The following is a 22,500-nucleotide window of genomic DNA, read 5'->3' as shown; positions in this document are numbered from 1 at the left end:
AAAAAATTAGCATGGTTGCTATGGTCACCCAGTTCACACGGGTGTGATTTCATTACGTCAGACATTACGTCAGACCACAGCTGATCAGTCTATATAAGACCTTACACCACTCAGTTCACACGGGTGTGATGTTTTCATAAATGAATGCCCTACATTGTAGGTCTTGACTCGACACCATTAGATTGTGACTAATAGAACACAGGTAACAGTTTTGAGGTTTCTAAACAAATATTCCAATGTTTTCCCCACAATAAATAGACAATATATCCCATCAAACTCTATTATGTTATCAAATCCTTACAAATTAAATGCTGTTCACTATACAATTTTCATTAGTTCAGTCTGGCTTACAACAACAGGAAGTATATCTGGGCAGTGCAGGGGCAAGACTGTTCCTTACCTTGGCCTCGCACTTCCTGTGAGTGGCTGTCTTGCATACTAGGAGGAGAAAGACAAGAGGGGGGAGGAGGAGGGAAGAAAGGAAGGAGGGACAGACAAGAGGGATGGAAGGAGGAAGAACGTGGGGCATGAATGAAAAGGAGAGAAGACATTACTTTCTTTGATTATTCTAATAATTATATTCACAATTCTCTCTGCATATGTTAATCTTTTTACATTTGACATATCTGAAAAAGGTAATAGAGCATGCACCTCCACTCTAGCCCAGGTGCTGGACAAAAGGCAGTACAAGAGGAAGAAATAGAAATAGAAATAGTTAATATTATGTGTCAGTCACTCCATGGACCTGATTTGTACATTCACAGAGATGGAGCCTCACCTCGGCAGAAGGAGCCCACGTTGTCCACGTTCTGGCGACACACGCTGCACTGCCGTTTCTTCTTGAACGTCTTCTCCTTGAAGACGTGAGGCTCCCCCTTCCCCGCCTGCACACACACACACACACACACACACACACACACACACACACACACACACACACACACACACACACACACACACACACACACACACAGTTTGACTTTGCAAATTTGTACAATCTGTGCTGACAGCACTCTCATGGTGTCTACACAGCATCTTGCCTTTTCTTTGACAAGCTGACAACAAAACGCACAATGTGGACTGACCTCTCATCAAAAGTGGAATGGAACAAAAAGGGAAAGTAAAGGTCCTTTCAGATGTATGGGCAGCGTGTGACACAGACATTGTCCAGGTCTGCTCATGAGGGGTGCGACAATGCAAGCGTGAAACAAAAGCTCTACACAATCCAGGTTCTAGTCATGCAGTCGTGTGCACGAAGCAAGCACGTGCACCACAATTTCACACGACCACGGTCACATATAAATATGCTTGCGTTGTCGCCCCTCAACTTCTCCGCACGTACAAAAAATAAATAAATGCAGGCCTCTCATTGAAAATGAATTACTAGCCGCGTCAGTCGCTGCCCGTCTCAAAGGACCTTATGGCTGTACAGAAACATAAGGACGGGAATGTTATTGTTATTGTCCTGTGACAGCACGTCTGAGTGTGTGTGTGTGTGTGCGTGCGCGCGTGTGCGCGCGTGTGTGTGCGTGCGGGCATGTGTGTTGCATGCGTGCTCTTTATACCTGCCTGCTGTATACCTCTGTTCTGGTTGTGTAACTGTCTTCTAGTAATAATCCTTGTGGTTCCCGCCCAGACCACCATAATCCTGCATATTTTTGTGTGTGGGCATGAATATGACCCCATAGTGTGTGTGTGTGCGTGTGCGTGTGCGTGTGCGTGTGCGCGCGTGTGTGTGTGTGTGTGTGTGTGTTTGGGGGGCAGGGTGTGTATGATAAAGTCAAATATGTGTGTGTATACTGTACTGTATACTGTGTGTGTTTGTCTTGCTGTAGCAAAGTGTACCCACAAGTATAGTGAAGTTCAACAAATTTCCTTGTGAATTGTGAGGTCCTCACTCCTCACAAAAGAAATGCTTGAGTTCATTACACACCAGTGACGCAAATATATGAAAACACGTCGCAACTACTTCACATAAAACATTTTATTTTGGTGATTGCTCATTCATACAGGTTAATTATTTCGGTTGTGCTGAAGAATCGACCTCGTTTCGGAATGAAATTACAAATGGCTAAATGAATTGTAAAAACTGCATTTTCTGTTAATGGTGCTGCAGTCATGCAAACGCCTTGCAGTACAGTATTTGTGGAAAATATCCTTGCACAACCTCCTTGAACAAATACAGTTTTTCAGAATTGTTATAGTTCACCACATAATTATGACTGCTATTTGCGCTATGTATATAGTATATACTTGGTTGCGGAACGTACTCAGCCTTCTTCTCAATGAAAGTATTATTTATATCTGTTGTTGCTACTATGTGTGTGTGTGTGTGTGTGTGTGTGTGTGTGTGTGTGTGTGTGTGTGTGTGTGTGTGTGTGTGTGTGTGTGTGTGTGTGTGTGCGTGCGTGTGTGGGTGTGCGTGCGTGTGTGTGTGTGTGTGTGTGTGTGTGTGTGTGTGTGTGTGTGTGTGTGTGTTAAATATATATTTTTTATCCCACGATTTTGTAGATTTTAGAGCAACGGACTTGAACTCATGCTTCAACATGTGTGTTTTGACATGAAAGAGGAAAAGTGCAACAGTTGGGTAGTTGCTTTGTTTCCCAACATGGGATCAGCCCCGCAGGGCCATTAGGCTGACGTGACTCTTGTGGACCTTTTTAAACATGAGAACACCAGGATCAAGGGCTAAGTAGGGGGACAGCTTAGCATGTTACACACATGAACAGATAATGAGGTGGAGAAACAGAATGCGAGAAGGGGACAGAATAGAGGTCCATGTGAATGAAAGAACTGAAGAACCCATCTATTATGTGCAATGTCATCGGTGTTCATTATATACATTGGACAGCATTCAACTTGAATCAACCCCCCCACGATGTAAGAGTATAATTATGAGTAGTTATGACACATTGTTGACATAATGTAAGTTGTGCCCAAACCTAAGTGCACTTCTTGTTCTGCCTGTGATCTGGGGTATAGCCTGATCAATATTTGTGTACAAGGCTAACTTCCTCCCAATACTGATATACATTGACACATGCCCCACCAGCTTATGGATACCCGTTGTCAGAGTACCCGTCCCGTTGTATGTACAGTAGGTCCGTCTGTCTGTGTCCCTTTCATGCCCATACTGTATATAGAGATCTCTGTATCAGTAGGCCTGTCTGCCTTTGTCACTTTCATGGCCATATGGACATTCCTGATCTCATCAGTGGGTGGAAGTGGCTCAGGGGTAGAGTGGTCTGGAGGGGAACCAGTTCGATCCCGGGCTCCCGCAGAGTTAGTGCCGATGTGTCCTTGAGCAAGACGCTGGCTGAACCCCTAATTGCTCCCGATGTGCATGGTTTCCTCTGCCATCGGTGTATGAATGTGGGAAATGAGGACGTATGAATGAATGAACCATTGTAAGCGCTTTGAGTAAGCACTCTGTGCATAGAAAAGTGCTATAAAAGGCAATTCATTATTATCAGTATATGCCAATATATGGGCATATATGGCATAGTGGTCGGCTCTCCAAATAATGTCTATATACATATGGGTGTATATATTATATAGTGTGGGTGTATATATATAGTATGGGCGTATATATATAGTATGGGTGTATATATATAGTATGGGTGTATATATATAGTATGGGCGTATATATATATATATAGTATGGGTGTATATATATAGTATGGGTGTATATATATAGTATGGGTGTATATATATAGTATGGGCGTATATATATAGTATGGGCGTATATATATAGTATGGGTGTATATATATAGTATGGGTGTATATATATAGTATGGGTGTATATATATAGTATGGGCGTATCCGGCGTATCCGGCCGACCCGACACCGGCACAGAGCTCCCTCAGGTCGCTAAAGTTTGAAGTCAGTGAACTAGATCAGGGGTTCTCAACGTTTGTGGCTGGGGACCCCATGGAAATGCTTTGGCCATGTCTTGCGACCCCACCCCGCCCGCCCCCCTCCCCGCCCCGCCCCCCTCCCCACCCCCAATATAAATTGACTGCTACAATAACCTTAATAATAGCGAAAATACATCATAAATATACTGAAACCAGATATAATCATTAAGGAAAGTATATGAATGCACTATGTGTACTATGTAAACTCTTAATTTCCATTATCCAGCCATTCAGTTGCAAAAAACATATATATATATTTTTATTTTATTTTTTTGGGGGACCCCCCAAAATAATTTGGCGACCCCCCCCTGGGGGGTTGCGACCCATGGGTTGAGAACCCCTGAACTAGATAGTGAACTACAGACCTACGAATCAATGGACGTACAGTCGCACAGGGATTTCATAAATGTATTGTAAGATATGTGCTTACACATGGACATGCACACATAAACAGACACGCACACACATACTCATCATCAGTTCATTAATGCAGCAGCATTATCGGTAACTAACGCAACATAATGCTCTTATGAATAAATATGGAATCTTGAAATTGTGTTCTCATTGCTGTGGGAAATCAAACTGATAGCAAACACATAGACTTTTGTTTCCTCTGTGTGGTTTTCCTCTTCAGTAACAAAAAGGGGGGGGGGGGCTGTTTGCGCACTTTTCCATTATTAACATCTTCTGTTCTGGCTCAGTTTGAGGGACCAGGCAATGTTTGGACAGCTGCCTGACTGGCATCATCACTCCCAGTCCCTACCCTGTTCACTGGCTGCTAGCCTTCTACTCTATACTCTACAATATGTTTGCATGAAGCATTGTAGGTGGTGGTAGGAAATGCAAGTGCTATAAAGAGAAATGGAATTGGAACAACAGATGTTCAGGAGGCAGAGAAACACACATTGACCCTGCCCTCCACGCCAATCTACCTGTCCCTATTTATACCTGCCCAGTACCACCCAGAATCCTCCACGTTTCGCACGCCTCGCTGCATCGCACACTAGCCACCTTCCTACAGGCTTATCGCATCCCACCCCCACCCCCTTCACCTCCAAGTAGCTCCTTTTCCCGCTCCCCTCAAAGGAGCTTATCGGCACTAGAAATACTACTTTCACTTTGCCAAAGTGGAACGATTAAAACAAAACTCTCTTCTCTCCTACTTTCTCTCCTCTCCCACTTCTCAGGTTCCTGCTGGGGGGTGACTGTCCATGCTCACCGTAAGACGAACGCCATACGACGAACGCCATACGACGAACGCCATACAACCTCCTCCCCAAAGACTTCAGGGTACACATCCGATTTCATTCATTCATTCATTCATCCCTTCATTTCTTTACTGTCAATAAATCCCTTAAACCTTCCAACCTTCCAACAATGGTTATCTACATAGTTATCTACAAGTTATCTACATAGTTACACTACACATAGCATTATCCATCCAAACATTATGTGTGCATGAGAGATATTAGAGATAAAGTGCATGATTATAGCTGGTAGCCTACAGTATATACTGTTCATGACATAGACATTAGTGCAAGAAGAGTATCAGTGAGTTGTAGGTCGGCGACTCTGCAAATGTCAAGTTCAAAGTATTGTCAAAAAATGTCAATCTAAAATGATCTCAACCAGTATTCTTATCAAACAAACACAAATGCTCTGAGATTATTGATCTGCTAATTTCTTTGGATGACCATTATAAGTGGTCATATTAACATGGTGGTTATTTAGCCACTGAGTATGACATAACAGCAAATGGCTGCCATGCAAATATAGCCTATTCACACATAAACAGACTGACATGAACTTCAAATACAGTAGAGAGACGTTTCTTCTACTGCCTGCTAAATGTACACAGACCCAGCGCACTACAGTAGATGACAGTGGACCACTGAATGACCACTGGCAATGGTGGGTGACTTGTAAGTTGTGGGAGGCCGTCACTGCAGTTCCACGGACCCCCATTGAGAGACTTTTATCTATGGGACCGCAATTTACACTGTACAATCCCCAGTGTTCATTTAATTATGGGAGTGTACAACTGGAACCAAATGTACGCTCTCAGCGTTACAGACCCGCAAGGGTCCATTTGGACCCCTGGTGGTCCCTGGACCAGACATTGAGAAACAGTGTGTTAGTTACTGTGTTAAATGCTGTGGTTTGGGGGAGTCACAGTCAGTCTGCATCCCCTCACCTGGGCCTCTCTTCCTAGTTCTGTCTGAAAATCCACCCTTGTCCACCCTTGCCTGAGTGCCAAACAAAACCGGCCTCCCTTCTCCTTCCCCTCCTGTCCCGATGCAGCCATGTTGAGTCTTGTTTCTACTCAGTCCCTCATGGCCTCAACTCATTGACCAATTCCTAGTATTGACAAACTGAGTAAAGATACATGATTGCAATTAAGTATTGTCTGATATGTCATGTTTACATCAAACTTTTGGACAGTGGCCAGAATGTTGTTAGTCTGCACTAACTCGTACTCATGTGTGTTTGTTCATCAACATGCTGCAATCACAAAAATGTGCATATCAGCTCTGCGTGACCCCTGTTTCCTGTGCAGAGCCTGCGATGAGTTTAAATACAGTAACCCAATTACTGCCAGCACAGCCACAGTGGTGCTGTGGGCTGGGAGATAAACACATAGAGGAGAGGCTGGCAGCATTCCTTCTGTTTCAGACACAATCATGGCTGCCATATAGCCAGACCACATGCAATCATGGTCAGACAGTGATATATGACCCTGCTACTGAAGGTTGTATGAGGTCTTGATGGCTGGACACTGGCTGCTGCTCCCATAGGTTGTCGGACAGCACTGTTATCAAAGACATCAGCAGGCCAAGCGATATAATGATAACGCTGTGCAGTTGTAGCCATATGAAGTCTTAGTTTTAATAAAATAACAATTGTGATCCGTTGTTGCATAGCTATAGTCCCAAACAGCAAATCAATTATTCGTTAAATGTTTATAAGTCTTGGCAAAACACAAAGAATGATTTGATACTTAGTACATCACTCACTAAGCTCAGTAGTATCTAATATATTAAAATTGCCTTGTGGGTGGACGGTGGGTGGGCGATGAGAGGACTGTGGGTGGACGGTGGGTGGGCGATGAGAGGACTGTGGGTGGACGGTGGGTGGGCGATGAGAGGACTGTGGGTGGACGGTGGGTGGGCGATGAGAGGACTGTGGGTGGACGGTGGGTGGGCGATGAGAGGACTGTGGGTGGACGGTGGGTGGGCGATGAGAGGACTGTGGGTGGACGGTGGGTGGGCGATGAGAGGACTGTGGGTGGACGGTGGGTGGGCGATGAGAGGACTGTGGGTGGACGGTGGGTGGGCGATGAGAGGACTGTGGGTGGACGGTGGGTGGGCGATGAGAGGACTGTGGGTGGACGGTGGGTGGGCGATGAGAGGACTGTGGGTGGACGGTGGGTGGGCGATGAGAGGACTGTGGGTGGACGGTGGGTGGGCGATGAGAGGACTGTGGGTGGACGGTGGGTGGGCGATGAGAGGACTGTGGGTGGACGGTGGGTGGGCGATGAGAGGACTGTGGGTGGACGGTGGGTGGGCGATGAGAGGACTCTGGGTGGACGGTGGGTGGGCGATGAGAGGACTGTGGGTGGACGGTGGGTGGGCGATGAGAGGACTCTGGGTGGACGGTGGGTGGGCGATGAGAGGACTGTGGGTGGACGGTGGGTGGGCGATGAGAGGACTCTGGGTGGACGGTGGGTGGGCGATGAGAGGACTGTGGGTGGACGGTGGGTGGGCGATGAGAGGACTGTGGGTGGCCATCACAAACATAACATTCCCAGATGGAGACCACTTCGATTTTAAGGTGAGGAAGCGGCCTGAAAATCGTGACACTAAAATCAAGAGTGTTAATTTGAATAATTTATTTCTGAATAAAAATGGACCTGTCTTGGTCCATGTCCAGCTTTTAGTGTGCGTGTAAACACAAACTTTGTCCTAACACAAACTAACTGCCATTGACAATGAATTGAAGATGAAGGTGAGGACGCAAATTCTCATTGGCCGGAATGAGATGATGTACAGTATTATGATGTATGATGATGATAAGAGTGCCCCTCACTTCACACGGGTGTGATTTTTTATCCGTGTTCTAATTTAGTATTTGAACTATGGTTAACTACGGTTAATTATGCTACACCCATTGTCCAAGTACCTGTTGCACCCGGTGTCCTTAGTACTACTAGTGCAGTAATCTTTTATCATAGTTCATAGTATTTCGAGGCTAGTCTATGATATCAGCAGGAATCTCCATATATCTTATTATCTCCCATAATATGGGCATAAAGGGACAGAGACAGAGTCCGACAGACACACAGATACAAAGATCTTCATACACAGTATACGGGCGTAGAAGAGACATAACAATTTACAATTTAAGCATTTAGCATTAATCCAGAGCGATTTACACTAAGAACAACACATGGTAATACATCAAATACATAAAAATAATCAAGAATCATACATAAGCTAACTGTCTACCAGTAGAATATATGTACAATGAAACTATAAGTATACTCTACTATAGAGTGCTATGTCTACATAAAATACTATCTAAATTACATAAGTTGAGCCTTTGCATATACACCTGTAAGGTTGTCGAGGCTAGGGCAAGTGCTACAGGCTAAGATGGAGTCTGAAGAGGTGGGTTTTCAGACTATGGCGGAAGATTGTGAGTGAGTGCAGTTCTGATTGCAATGGGAAGTGCGTTCCATAGTTTTGGAGCCAGATGACAGTATTATGACAGATACAGATATTTTTGGATTTATAGATACAGTATTCATTTCTGGACAATCGCCGATCTGACTGGCTTCCTACTAGCAGATCACTCCGGGACCTCGGCGATACACAAGGCAAGTTAGAAGCTGACGGTTCTCAAGATATGCAGGGATTCCACAGATTCCATGCATTTATAGATAGATGTCATTACTCTATTATATTACGTGGCTTAACCATGTTAGTATTTCCACATGAGTTCATCTTGGCAGCGTGGAAACATCACAGCACATATCACAGCCTTTTCCATGCATACTGCACTGCTGCTCTACTATGGTTAGACTTATGGCTCGTACACACTGTACCATATTTGCTCCGATTATGTTGTCGGGGACCTCGCGCTCGCCGACAAAACTCCCGATCTGACGCAAGATCGGTCTTTGATCGCCAAGGTTTTGCTCAGTGTGTGAAAGGCTCTACGAGAAGATATAGCGCTGATAAAAGCGTTCGCCGACACCTTCCCGACCGTTTCTGAATATCTAGCAGGTTTGATATTTGGCTCTCTCGCCGACTGGACATCATACAGTATGAACCGGGTTGCGACCGCGTCCCGAGAAGGCCTGTATTACAGCCAATGAGAGCACAGGACAGCTGTGCTCACTGACATTGTCTGTCTGTCTGTCTGTCTGTCTGTCTGTCTTGTATCGATAGTCAAATGATAATAACCTTTATTCATTGGGTAAATCCCTGTGTCGTACATATCGGTAGCTATATTAGCGCAATGTTGCTGTATAGTCTATAAAACCAACGCATTTCACTTGAATAATGTTGATAAAACCGCATCGTAATCAACAGTGCAGAGCAAACCTTTGGACCTTGTGCGCTGTGTGTGTGTGTGTGTGTGTGTGTTTGCGTGTGCGCGCATACGGAGAGAGACAAAGAGTTATTTAATGAAAATCAAGATTTAACGTCCTGTTTCGCTATAGCGCACGTAGGCTATACGCTGTCACAAACATTTCGCCCTGTGTAGCCTGGCTATTCCTGTGTGTGCCACTGTGTGGCATGCACGCAGAGAGAGAGAGAGAGAGAGAGAGAGAGAGAGAGAGAGAGAGAGAGGCGTCCTGTGTCGATCTTGCACTTGTATCACGGCATCCTGCACGTGCGTCACGTGTGTGAGATGTCAAAATGAATTGGAATAAAAAAACAAATGATGTAGCCTATATCTATCTTGTATGGATCGCATCTTGTGTGAACTCTCGCAGTGTGTGATGCCTAGTCGACTATCAATCGTTTATTGTGAAAGCCACACAGATATAATGACAGTCGATTTAAAAAAAAAGAAGACTCCTGTCGTGTGAAATACATAAGGATCTGATGACTCGCCGACAACTTTAAAACTCCTACTAGTCTGTAGGGGCCATTAGAGGCCTTGAGAGGAAATATTTTGAAGTCCTACACAACTAATGCATGGTGGCTGCAGGGTAGGTTGGCAGCTGGGACTGGGGTTTCTCCCACAAAGGGCGACCACTGTACATTCAGCCTCAACTAAAAGGAAGAATACAGATTATAAGACTACTGTACAGCGAACAGTACCGCAAACCAGGCTCTGACTCAGATCAGCTGGAGTGAGTTCAACAGAGTGGACAGTGGACACAACTTTAGCAGAGAAAGCAGAGAATGTGCTTTTGGACTCTCCGTAAAAGCAACCTGCAAGGCAAGGCCCAGAGCTCATGATATCAATTACTGTGGCCGCTGTAATGGATAAAAAATGTCCTGCTCCGGTAAGACATGTGTCTTATTTGTGTGTTATTCGATGTGTCTCTAAGTTAATAAAGAAATTATTGGTGGTTGTTATGCAACCTCTGGTTGCAAAAACAGAGCGAGGGAGGGAGAGAGAAAGAGAGAGAGAAAGAAACAGAGAGTGACAGAGACAGACAGACAGTTTTTTAGTTTTTTAAACTAATTTGCTTTAAATATTTAGAATAAACTTTGAGCAATGCTTCGTTAATCTATTTGGTAGAAAGAACACCCACATAAGGACTGTAAGTTCTGTAACAGTTGCCAAAAATCAAAACACTTACACAGTCATTGCACATTTCCAGTTTTCCACAATCAAATTGTCCCCGTTTTCAGCAAACTGTAACCGTCTCCCAAGCACAGAGACAACTGCCAATGAAGAGCCAACCCAAGTTCTCCACAGTCTGGCATCATCCGCCGCACACTCTAGCCTACTTAGCTACATACTTGTTTCCTTTAAGCACCACCAGCTGGGACCCACCTCTGTTTCCGTTGTAAACGGCTACCTGTGACCCTACGAAAAGGAAAAACAAAACCCTCCATACAACGTGCACTGCACTGCAGAGACAAACACATGGTAAGCCATACATACACACTCACGTGCAAACATGTATCCTAGCAGGAGACCGTCAGTGGAACTCAGGACAAGTTACCCCTTCCTCTTCCCTGCCAGAATCCCCAGTATTCCAGGACAGCCCCCACCGGCCACCTCCATTAAACATATGCCGCACACAAGAAGGTTCTGTTCTTATATTTTTTGCCCTCTGGCAAAGAAACTGGGGGTTATGAAGTCAAAGAGATGCTTTCTAACAAGAAATCCCTCCCTCTTCCTCACTGCAGAGTCCACCCAGGCATCAAAGAACAGTAGCAGGATTGACCAATGGAGGGGTGCAGAGATGTAACACACACACACACACACGCATGCACGCACGCACGCACGCACGCACGCACGCACGCACGCATAAATAATATTTATAATTCATTAGACACCGGCACACACATGATGCTGCTACTCACGTCCACCCAAGCATGACAGATACACGCACGTGAGTGTACCCCCCACGCCTCCACACACACATCTCACCCCGTTCCCTAAATACACACACCTCCTGGAAACTCTCCTCCCTCTATAAATAGTCTTGATATTTAGACAATGATGGACATTGTTTGGTACTGGTGTGGTACATCAGTGACTACAGCACTGGACCCACTGACCTCGCCCTCGGCTGCAGAAGGCCTCTGAGGCCATGGATATAAGAGGTCCTTCAGGGGGAGGTCGTGTTATGCTCTGGCCCCTGGAAGAATACTGGGATTGTCCATCCAATCTAATGGGAAATATGTCCATCTGTTAGAAAATAAAAATAAAATGTCTCCAGATCATTCTGAGACCCTTCCCTCTCGTTTTTCCCATAAAATAATGTGTTTATTGTCCATCAGCTGCAAAAACAGTCTTGGTGTATCTTCCTAAGGGGGACATTTTTGTCTGGTTTCTCCCTGAGAGGAATTACATAATTGACCATCGGTTAAAATGGGAATGGTTTCCCACCTGACCTTTTGCTATAAAATGTTTTTCTGAAGTTTCCCATAAAGGGAAGTTCTGTTTGACCATCTATTACTATGCCCATTTGGGCATCCCAATAGCTGAGTGGTTAGGGCTCTAATGCCAGTCTTTGGTTTGATTCCCAGACGGACCATTTGCAGCATGTCACTAACCTACTCTTCTCCACTCTATCAAATAAAGGCTTAAAAGTCAAAAAGCCCACATGACGACTTTAAAAAGAAAGCACACACCCGTGTGAAGTGAGGGGCGCTCTTATCATCGTACATCATTCATTCATTGTCAATGGGAATTGAATCTTTATGTAGGACAAAAATAGAAGATTTGTGTAGGACAAAAATACCAATTTGCTCAGACACATATGACGTAAATTCTCCATTCATTGTCAATGGCATTTAATGTTTGTGTTAGGACAAAAATCTACACAGATGCTGAATATAGGAGGGCTAGCACCCCTCAAAAATATACTACGCTGAAATATGCTTGTGGCATACAAAACCATTTCACTTCAGTGCCACTGAACTGACAACCAAGTGTTATAGGGTTAGAAATAGGCTACTTTCCCACAACAGACAACAGGAACAAACTGCACCATCTGCTGCCTGATGAAAAGATAATGGATGCTAATTCTGTAATGGCTGTTACTTGCGTACATGTGCCACATCCTCTGGCATGTTGTGTGTGTGTGTGTGTGTGTGTGTGTGTGTGTGTGTGTGTGTGTGTGTGTGTGTGTGTGTGTGTGTGTGTGTGTGTGTGTGTGTGTGTGTGTGTGTGTGTGTGTGTGTGTGTGTGTGTGTCTAAAGGGTGGGACAGGCAGTCAAGGGAACAGAGACAGCCTGTTCCAGAGGTGAGGTCAGTGTGACGCCATGACACACTTCCGGTGATCCGGTCCCTACGGCTCTAACAGTACACACACACACACACACACACACACACACACACACACACACACACACACACACACACACACACACACACACACACACACACACACACACACACACACACACACACACACACACACACACACACACACACACACACACACACACACACACACACACACAGTCATCACTGCTCCAGCAGATGCACCATGACGACACCTCACTAATGGACTGGCATCCAGTATGCAGAGTGCACACCACCACCACACCACCATGTCTAATCTCTACCATCTCATGATTGGTGACTAACTTCATTTCAGCCCCGTTGTTTCAAAACAGATGAAGCTGTCATCCTCCTATCAGGGTTGCCCAGAGCTAACATACAAGACAGCGCAGATCATTTGGTCAGTCAATATCACTGTTAACTTTGGTTCCTTCCACTACTGCAGTTCCTTTAGTCTCATTTACCAATTCCCATCCACAGTGGAGGCAACATCACCCTTTTACATGGTCTCATGCTGGGTGTTTATTCAGCTATTCTGTGTAATATGTTGAGGACATGGGAGCAGCCAACAATCAAGGCTTTGGTACCAGAACAATGCAAAACGTATGGCAGTGGTGTTTCCAGGAATTACATTTTGGGCAGGCAAGAATTATATTTTGGACAGGCAAGACGTGTTAATTGTCGTCTCCCCGCGCACAATCGTAGCACTAAAGGTTTTCAAAGATATACCTGCCAGACGAGTAGTATACAAAGGCTGAAAGGCATGCATTTACATTCCAATGGGTGATTGAGGGTCACGCTCTACCGCGACGGCCAATCAGCTGTCCATTAATAGTTCTCATGTCTTGTTTTTGTCCTCTTTTTTTCTCATTGTATGGATTTTGGCCAGGCCAGAAATGGATTTGGACAGGCCTGCCCTCGCCTTATTGTAGATACGCCTCTGACGTATGGACTTCTGAAGTGAGATGTGAACATGACCACTGATTTGGAGCTGAGTGTGTGTCAGGCCTCTAGACGAAATGACGAGGGGGAAAAACTCAAGTAACATATTATGGAGCACACTTCCAACTATAGAAGGCCAATGAAAATACAAAACTCGCCACTGCTTGTCTACCAAAACATGAAATATTGTTCATACAGGAGAAATCCATTAACGACCACACTGTTATCAGCCCTGAAGGAAAGGTTAGGGAGGAGAGACAATGTTATCTTATTATTCATCCATGAGTCCTTTCCTCCTGTCAACCCTCCGTTGTGGACTTGGGGAAGGAACTCTATTAATAATATGAGAACCTGATAGGGAAGTCTGCCTTGATGGGTTGACATGTGAAACGTTTGTAAATGCACACAACACATGCATATTACACACCACACCATCCGTGCACGATGCGTGTGCATTACAACTTACAAGAAGGCATACACTACGTCCATCCTTCAAAATCGCCATAAGAGCACCCTGTAATTTGAAACTGGTCCCTGTAAAAATCCAAGCCAACACCAGGAATGACCCCCCCACCCCTCAACTGTTTACTGTAGGCCTACATATTTGTTTTATTATTAGTTCATGGCTTGCATGTTATTGTAGACATATGTCTTTAAATCTCGATGAATTGAATACACATGACCACAACGGAAAAAAGCCCTTTTTGTGTTATCCTTTTAGCACCATTTATATAATCATGCCTTTTTGCAAACTGTTAATCAATCAATCAATCAATCAATCAGGTCTTTCCCCCAATAAAGCCCGTATTGGCAAACTTACTAATAATGACGCACGAACACGCGCTTGCCTGCATTGCCGCCCGTCACCACGGCTCCGGTCTCATCTAAATTAGACTACAAATACAATACGCAAACCATCTCTTTATACTCAGCACTGCCATCAATTAACTTTACGAAATATTGAGTCCTACTGGTGACGCAACACAGACATGGATGGAGTCGAGACGGGGGGAGGGTTGGCGAAATCATTTTCATAACTTATTTTCGGTCAATCATGTTGATTATGTCTGACTGTCATCAGCGCTAATAATAGGATGACAGAAGGCATGATGATACCTTGCGCCATCAACACAGATACGATACGCAGTAAACATTGCTGTGGTTTTTGCTTTAGAGACGCGGTAAAACACAAGCTGGTTACAATGAGCGTGCCTGGTCAAATGTTGAGAATGTTTTGAGAGGGCACCAAACTTTTACACAGTTTAAAGTTCTTCATGTACATTGTTGTAAATGTTGTTGACGAGCTGTGCCACTGTCTATCCAGCCAGCGTCAGTGTGCGGCTGTGCGCAGTGAGAGCGCGGGCCACCAAGATCAGAATAAAGTCATGAAAGCTAAAGCATATGGTGATTCATCGGTCCATCCATTCCATACGTCCCTTATCAACACATCACTCCAATTAAACAGTTGAAGACCCAAAGAAGAAAAACAAAACCTAGGAAAGAAAAACAGGATAACCCTCGGAAAAACACGCATCACATTTTCGAACTTACCTTACTCATTGTAGATAATTCTGTGTATTTGGTTCAAGAGTTGACTCTCATTCCGTGGAAGCCCACCCATAACATAGTTTGCCGACTATGAGATAACTTGTTTTCTTTACTCCAGTCCGTTGTGCGACTGTGGGGTGGAGCGACACGGAGCAAAAAAAGCATCTGTGGGAATTGTATTACTGGAATTCCCATCCCCGATTGGTCCGTTCTGAGAGGGGAGAGTGGAGATATTCGTCCGGGATTGGATGGATATGGATTACAGAAGGTGTAATTTCTAGGGGGGGGGGGGGGGGCGGTCAAGTATTTCCATCGACGCACGTTAACCAGCATGCGCCCACTGGACAGGACAGGGCCCAGTCTGTGGTAAAAGGGACCAACTGGGTGGGTGCGGGCATCGGTGAGATTTTGTTAAAAAACACATGAAGTCATTCAGGCAAAAATATGGCATGTCCCAAAGTTAAATGGTAGCCTATATTAATATTTAGTCAAGTTTGTCAGTGTCACTGTAGTCTTTGACATCCAGAAGCAGCCTCATCTTCCTCTCTGTCTCTATCTACAGAAACAGTAGCACAGAAATGTAAAGAGATGATGTCACTCTGAACAGCAGCCGTATCGACTTGCCAAACCAAAACTCAGGTGGTCCCCGAGATGAAAATATGAAACAACGTTGTAGAATGTAGATTGTGGTGTGTTAGCAGCAGCACCAAGTGGTGAAACGTGAGAACTGCAATAGTAAAGAGTTATTGGTGCTTATAGAGACAATAGCCTTCTCTGTGACATGCAAGCATTTACAGTACAGGCAGTTACAGGGCCAAGGACAAGTCTTGGCCCTGGTAATTATGAACCAGATTTATGGTTTGAAAATAATTGGTCCACTTGACCACTTCTGGCAATTTACATGATGGGGCCCAGTGGATAAGGACCATGGACATGCATGGACAGCTGTCTATCTGAGGAAGGCTCTGGATAAATACATTAATGGAGTAGGCCTACTTGTTTTTAACTGGCTTTCAAAGATAACGAATCTCCTATCTTTTTTGATATGCTGAGTTTTGCTTGAAATGTACTGTAATTCTCCAATCTGTTAATTAATTCATCAATCAATCAATCAAACAATGATGTGCTACAGCGCAAGGGCTCATCCGTCACATAAGTGAAAACAGCATTGGTTTAATGAGGCTGAAGACCTTAGATTGTATGTAAAACAAGTAGCCATGAGAAGCAACAGTTCGTGAGCTGTGAGGCTTGATGTATCAGTACATCCCTGGACATGACGCTATAGTATATGGCATGGGTTCCCAAAGTGGGGTCCGGGGACCCCTGGGGGTACTTGAGGGAGTTCCAGGGGGTACCTAGCTCAATTAGAGATAGTTGGGAACCAAATGGACCCTTATGGGACTGTAACTCTGAGAGTAACTCTGACTGTAACTTGAGTTAAATTAACAGTGGTTTTTCAATATAAATTGGGGTGCCAGAGATAGAAATGCCATTAAATTGGGGGTCCATAGCATATCATACGTGTGAAACTGGGGGTCCTTGAAATTAATGTTTCGGAATCACTACTAGAGCTGTAAAAATCCTCCCTTATCGGGGTCACTGGCATATGTTTTCAAATGGGGGGGTCCGTGGCCGAATAAATGTTGATTTGGGGGTCCTTGACACGAAAAAGTTTGGGAACCACTGGTATATGGCACTGAGACTTACTCCCAATCCAACCCTTGATGCTCAGTGCTAAGCAGGGACGCATTGGCCCATTTTTATAGTCTTGACCGGCCATCGGCTGGGGATTGAACCCGACCTCCCAATCTTCAAGCTATATTCTAACCACAAGGCCACTGAGCTGGTATAGTGAGTGGGAATAATGTAGTAGTCTGTCTGTATGTGCATATGAATAAATACATGAATGTTCATGTATTGAGTACATTCAAATCCTATGTAAATTATTCCATTTGTAACCCATTTGCAAATGAAACAAAATTAAGGCTTTATTTTTGCAAAAATCTGTACACTCTTAATTAACTCTCTTAACTTAACTCTCTTAATTAACATTTTTAAGTGAAGTGAATACAAGTTGTAACCAATCTGTATGGTAGATTAATACAATGTATAACACAACTGCAGTGGTTGGAGATCACCCTGCTCTACACAGATTTAAATGTGTATGTGCTCATATGACTGCTATGTATGTGGTATGTATGCCTGACTTTGTAGCATGCGTGTCTCTCTACCTCTAAGAGGCCCCACTATTCCCCAGCCTCAGACTAATGCACTGGACATTGTTTGCGTCTGCTACCACAATCCCTTAGTCGCTCCCATATGTGTGAGATTGATTTGCAGGTATGGAATGCAGCCTGTACTATACTGTATATATCAACCACCAATCAGTGCACAATGTGACTGTGAGTCATGCAACCATTCCCAAGAACAACACGTGAAATAATTCAGTCCAGGCTACAGCTCACAACCTTGGAATTTCCGGCTCATATTAAAAAAGAAAAAGAAAAAAGAAAAAGGTACGAATGGATAGATCGGAGTCTCTTGGGGTGGTGGGGGGGCTGGGGGGTTTGCTTGTGTGAAGAAATTCTCTTTTACGTCCTTTTGGGCTGATGGGAGTGTGGTGTTGAGAGGCAGTTGGAAGTGCTGGCAGATACATGGATGGGAGAGAGAAAGGGAGAGATGAAGATGAAAATGTGCCCAATGCAGTACTTGGTGAGAAATGAGAGAACGGAGGGGATTGGGAACAAAAAGAGCACTTGTGTGCGTGTTTGTGTGTGTAACGTGCAGATCATGCAGGGGTTTGGGGTCGTGTTGACTGTGCATGCAGGGAAGGGAGGGCATCATTTGTTTGATTCAGCCACTGTGACATATAAAAGCATTGGTCATGTTCTCAAATTACACACAGCACCATCAGAGAAAAGAAAATCACACTCATGTGAAGTGAGGGGCGCTTTTGTTTGCTTTTGAATGTCACAGGGGCATAAAAAGACTTGGCTGCCACATGACGTCATGGGGGGCTGCTTAAAGCAAAAAAGAAATAAAAGTCCATATACTTGGCTGCCACATGACGTCACACATGAAAGCCAGACATTGGAGGGGATAGCACCCCTCAAAAATGAGGGCGGTGGGGGTCTGTCTCATGAGACACGCCTGTATGAGACCCAATCAGGTAGAATCAAGCACCCTCCATTGGGTGATCAATTGTGCGTGGCATTCCGGACACAGACGTTCCTTCTGTAGACATAACACAGCATTAATTATGCCAGTGCTGGCCAAACGCTCTGTGACATGCACCACGACGTCAGTGCATATATTCACTCAACATAGAACTGAACTTAGTACACAGGAGAGACATTATCTGCTCTGGTCCACTATGACATGGTAAAGCTGCTGGTCTGCCAGGTGCTTCTGGTCTAGCGAGCGCAGAACAGAGGATTTAGAGGGCTGAGGGAGTGGAAAGGCTTGCAGCGCCATGGAGGTAAATGAGAGAGGGGTGGACTGAGTGGGAACTACGGCCAAGAGGAAATGAGGGGAGGAGGGGATAGAGGAGGAGAAAGGAGACTGTGTAGTTTGAGGAATGATTGTGTAAGACCACACTAAGCCAAAGGCTGATAAGCTACAGCTGTTGAAGGAGTGAAAGAGAGAGAGAGAGAGAGAGAGGGAGAGAGAGAGAGAGAGAGCATGTTTTGGTGGGTTGAGTGGTGGGGTGAACTTAAGAGAGGGGTAAGAAGTGACTAAGTGAGAGAGTGACAGAAACAGAAAGAGAGAGAGAGAGAGCTGGAGAGAAGAAAGACAGACAAAGAACGAATATGGGAGTCATGAGCACACACCCATACACAAGGAGCCAGACTGCGCTCTGCTCGGAGGCATCCTGAGAATTACAGTGTTTACGTTTATTGTCGACGAGAGTTTAATAAAGCACTGAAACGTTTCCATGGCAGGTACCCTGCACCCCCCCCCCCCACACACACACACACACACACAACATATACACAACATATACACACGCACGCACACACGCACGCACGCACGCACACACACACACACACACACACACACACACACACACACACACACACACACACACCACATATTCTCTAGACAGACTCTTTCAAAACACACTCTTGGAATGGCATTTTATTGGGGGGCGAGGGGTGAAAGGAAAGAAAATATCTGGTGCGTAATTCGCTGTGAGGTGTTTCTTTAAAGGGTGGTGCTGGTATTTGTTGGGGTTTTGTGCAGATTTTTGGATAGAGGAGAAGGTTTATGTGTTTCCCTCTTCCCACCATTGCCTTTCATGTGACCCCCTTCAAGCCCACCCCCACATACACAAAAAGAGCATTCCTCAAATACTGGTTGGACTTTGGGACAGGTCATTGTTCTGGAGCTGCAGGAATCTCTTCTACTCCGGCCACCCCCTGAATCTGGACCCGGGTCCTGGACACAATTATTTGCTATGTGGACATTGTAAGAAGTAGCACATTCTCTTCTATTGCATTCTATTCTAATCTGAAGTTTCAGGTGAGTTCATAAGGAGATACTGCACACAGTAATCCACAGTGTTGGAACCAAATGCAGGGGTTGACACTAAGGTCTCAGAGGCACTACTCAAGTACAGGTCATGTTCTACTTGCCTAAAGGTCATGCCCACTTGCCTGGAAAGTAAATTGTCCATTCTAAAATGGCAATTCAAAGGTAAAATTTGAATTGCCGTTCGATTTAAGATTATTATTATTATTTGAATAGGACTACCGGTATGTGATAGGGGGGAAAACGGTCATAAATGAATGTTTATGCCAAATTAACCTACATAGCGCTGTGAATATGACTATGGGTTCAGACTTGTTATTTTATATTTTTAAGTGTATCAACATTGAAAACAGCACATTATAAATATTTCTCATAAATGTTACATTCCACAGACCAGAAGACAGAGCGCTCTGGCCACGTTCAGGCTGGGTTAGTTTTCTTTTTTTCTATTCTTTATCCTGTAGGCCTATATGATTTGTACGAGGAACCAAAACCATATAACCCTACGCTTGTGTACGAGCATATAAGATGTAGGCTAACAATAAGAATCTTGTTTCTTGAATGCCAGCTATTAAGTTCAAGTTAATTCTATTCTAGATCCCAGTTGGGGTGTATTTTTAACTTTGACTGGTCAGTGTAACTTCCTGTGCTGAGAGATTGTTTGTAGTGAATGCCTGTGGTTCTTGGGTCTGGTCAGCAGAGTTGTTGTTGTTGTTCATGGGGAATTCAAGGGAAGCACTACACAAATACATGTAAAGCATATAAAACCAGCCTCTTAACCTCAGCTCTCTATTATTTTCACAGAAACAAGGCGGCCGTGCTCTGACTAAATCTATTTAAATGAGAAAACATAGAAATTATATACATAGGTTTGGAACCAAGAGTCATTGTTTTTCAATTCTACACTTCAACCATTTAGCTGACATCTAGTAAAAATCTAAATGCCTACATAGGTTTTATGTCCTCTCCTGACAGAGATAATTTAGGTCATTGCAACTGAACTGTTAACACCTGATTCAAGGTCTGCTGCATGGAAGACCAAACATCTACCAATCAGGGAGGGAATCCCCAATTGGCAATTGCGCTTATGGGCTTCAGGTTTACTTGTTCGACCAATAAGTACCCTACCAGGGTCAAACGTTCTCAATGGAAGAGTAGGGAGAATACAGCCAGCACTGCAGATGTGCTAGCTATTAACATACTCTATGATACAAATTGGGTAAAATACCATTTATGCATAAGTAACTCCTGGATTATGCTGCTTTAATTTATCCATTTGTACACTCAGGATTTTCCTGTGTAGTAGAATAAGTTTGACTTGCAACTATGTACGTAAACAGTGCAAATGTTTGTGGTAATGCCCTCACAGGCTCACACGGTGCTATATGAGAATTGAGAATCGAAAGCTCAGGACAAAACATAATAAAGCCAAACAATAATACAATGCTCGGGGGCAAAAACTAAAAGCAACAAAAAGCCTGTTCTCATTACAGGCGTCCCCTGAGCTATCACTGGTTCATTCATAGCAGTTAAAGATTGGACGGGGGATGTGTAAATAAATATAGGTCCAATTGCCAAGTGATTCAGTTAATAACTTTGATCGTTGTTTATGTGGATCTGGATGCTGTGTCTGCTCTCTGCCTGGACTTTAACATATTCACAGCTCACTAACATTACAGTGAATTGATGTGAATATTAAGACAGTGATGTGAGGGATGTGGAAATCAATGAGGAATTTCACTTGTCCACTAAATCCTCAGTGAACTTTATTGTTTATGGATATTAGTATTTTTTTGTTTTGTGTGAAACGTTCCACAATGCTTGACAATTGATTTTTTGCGACCATATAGGGCGCAGATTAGTATGAATTAAAACCTGTCGCTCCGTCAGTCACGCCACCATATATGGCCGTTAGTCCATCACACCTCGTGACATCATGCCTCGTGACACATCACGCCTAATGACATCACAAGCTTCATGACATGTCACGCCACCATATATGGCCATCAGTCCATCACGCCTTGTGACACGCTCCAAATATGGCCGTCTCCATACTGTATACTGTATGAAGATCATGACACTGACCTCATCAAACCCTGGATATGGAGAAGACTGGATCATCACCTAGATCTGCATGTATGGAGCCGGGCAGCAACTCTACATCTGACCTCAAACCTCAAACCCTAAGATCTCCATATATAGAGCTGACCTCTTCTGACATTCCATATGTTGATCCTTCCCCACCCATCCTTCCTCTTCGATGTCTTCCTTTTGACTGATACCTGTCCATTCAAACCCTAGACGGGCCTGCCCCAAAGTTATTAGTGCAGCTGCACCCGGTTCTCAACAGGCCCTACCTGGGCCCTCATCAAACCCTGTACACTCAAGCCACTGCCCCCGCTGCCACCCTTAGATCTCCATATATGGAGCTGACCTGTTCTGACATTCCATATGTTGATCTGACCTCATCAAACTCTGTACACTCAAGACACGCTCCATATATGGCCAGTACAGAATTCATTCCATATGTTGATCTGACCCCCCATGCCAAAGCGCCAGTGCTCGCCCCGCAGGATAAGGG

The 22,500-nt window shown here is 44.4% G+C and overlaps 2 protein-coding genes across 8 annotated transcripts in view; one reads left to right on the top strand and one right to left on the bottom strand.

Annotated features, from left to right (window-relative positions):
- LOC306934868 (ubiquitin-conjugating enzyme E2 variant 1) overlaps positions 1-22,500 on the top strand; it is a 521,434-nt gene that overhangs the window by 480,358 nt on the left and 18,576 nt on the right. The gene's annotated exons all lie outside the window — the stretch shown is intronic.
- tns2a (tensin 2a) overlaps positions 1-22,500 on the bottom strand; it is a 70,285-nt gene that overhangs the window by 44,565 nt on the left and 3,220 nt on the right. For 4 of the 7 annotated variants that reach the window (XM_079495800.1, XM_079495803.1, XM_079495804.1 and 1 more), the window contains exons 2-3: positions 779-884; positions 401-438 (exon numbers count right to left, since the gene is read on the bottom strand). In XM_079495800.1, the coding sequence (XP_079351926.1) occupies positions 401-438; positions 779-884 (144 nt within the window). Of the gene's footprint in view, positions 1-400; positions 439-778; positions 885-11,053; positions 11,069-15,392; positions 15,513-22,500 lie in introns of those variants that run through there. The other 3 variants (XM_079495805.1, XM_079495806.1, XM_079495802.1) reach the window with 3 other exon arrangements.

The sequence above is a fragment of the Electrona antarctica genome (genome assembly GCF_951216825.1).
Source record: "Electrona antarctica genome assembly, chromosome: 2".
Taxonomy (NCBI): domain Eukaryota; kingdom Metazoa; phylum Chordata; class Actinopteri; order Myctophiformes; family Myctophidae; genus Electrona; species Electrona antarctica.
This window is presented reverse-complemented; position numbering and strand designations above follow the sequence as displayed.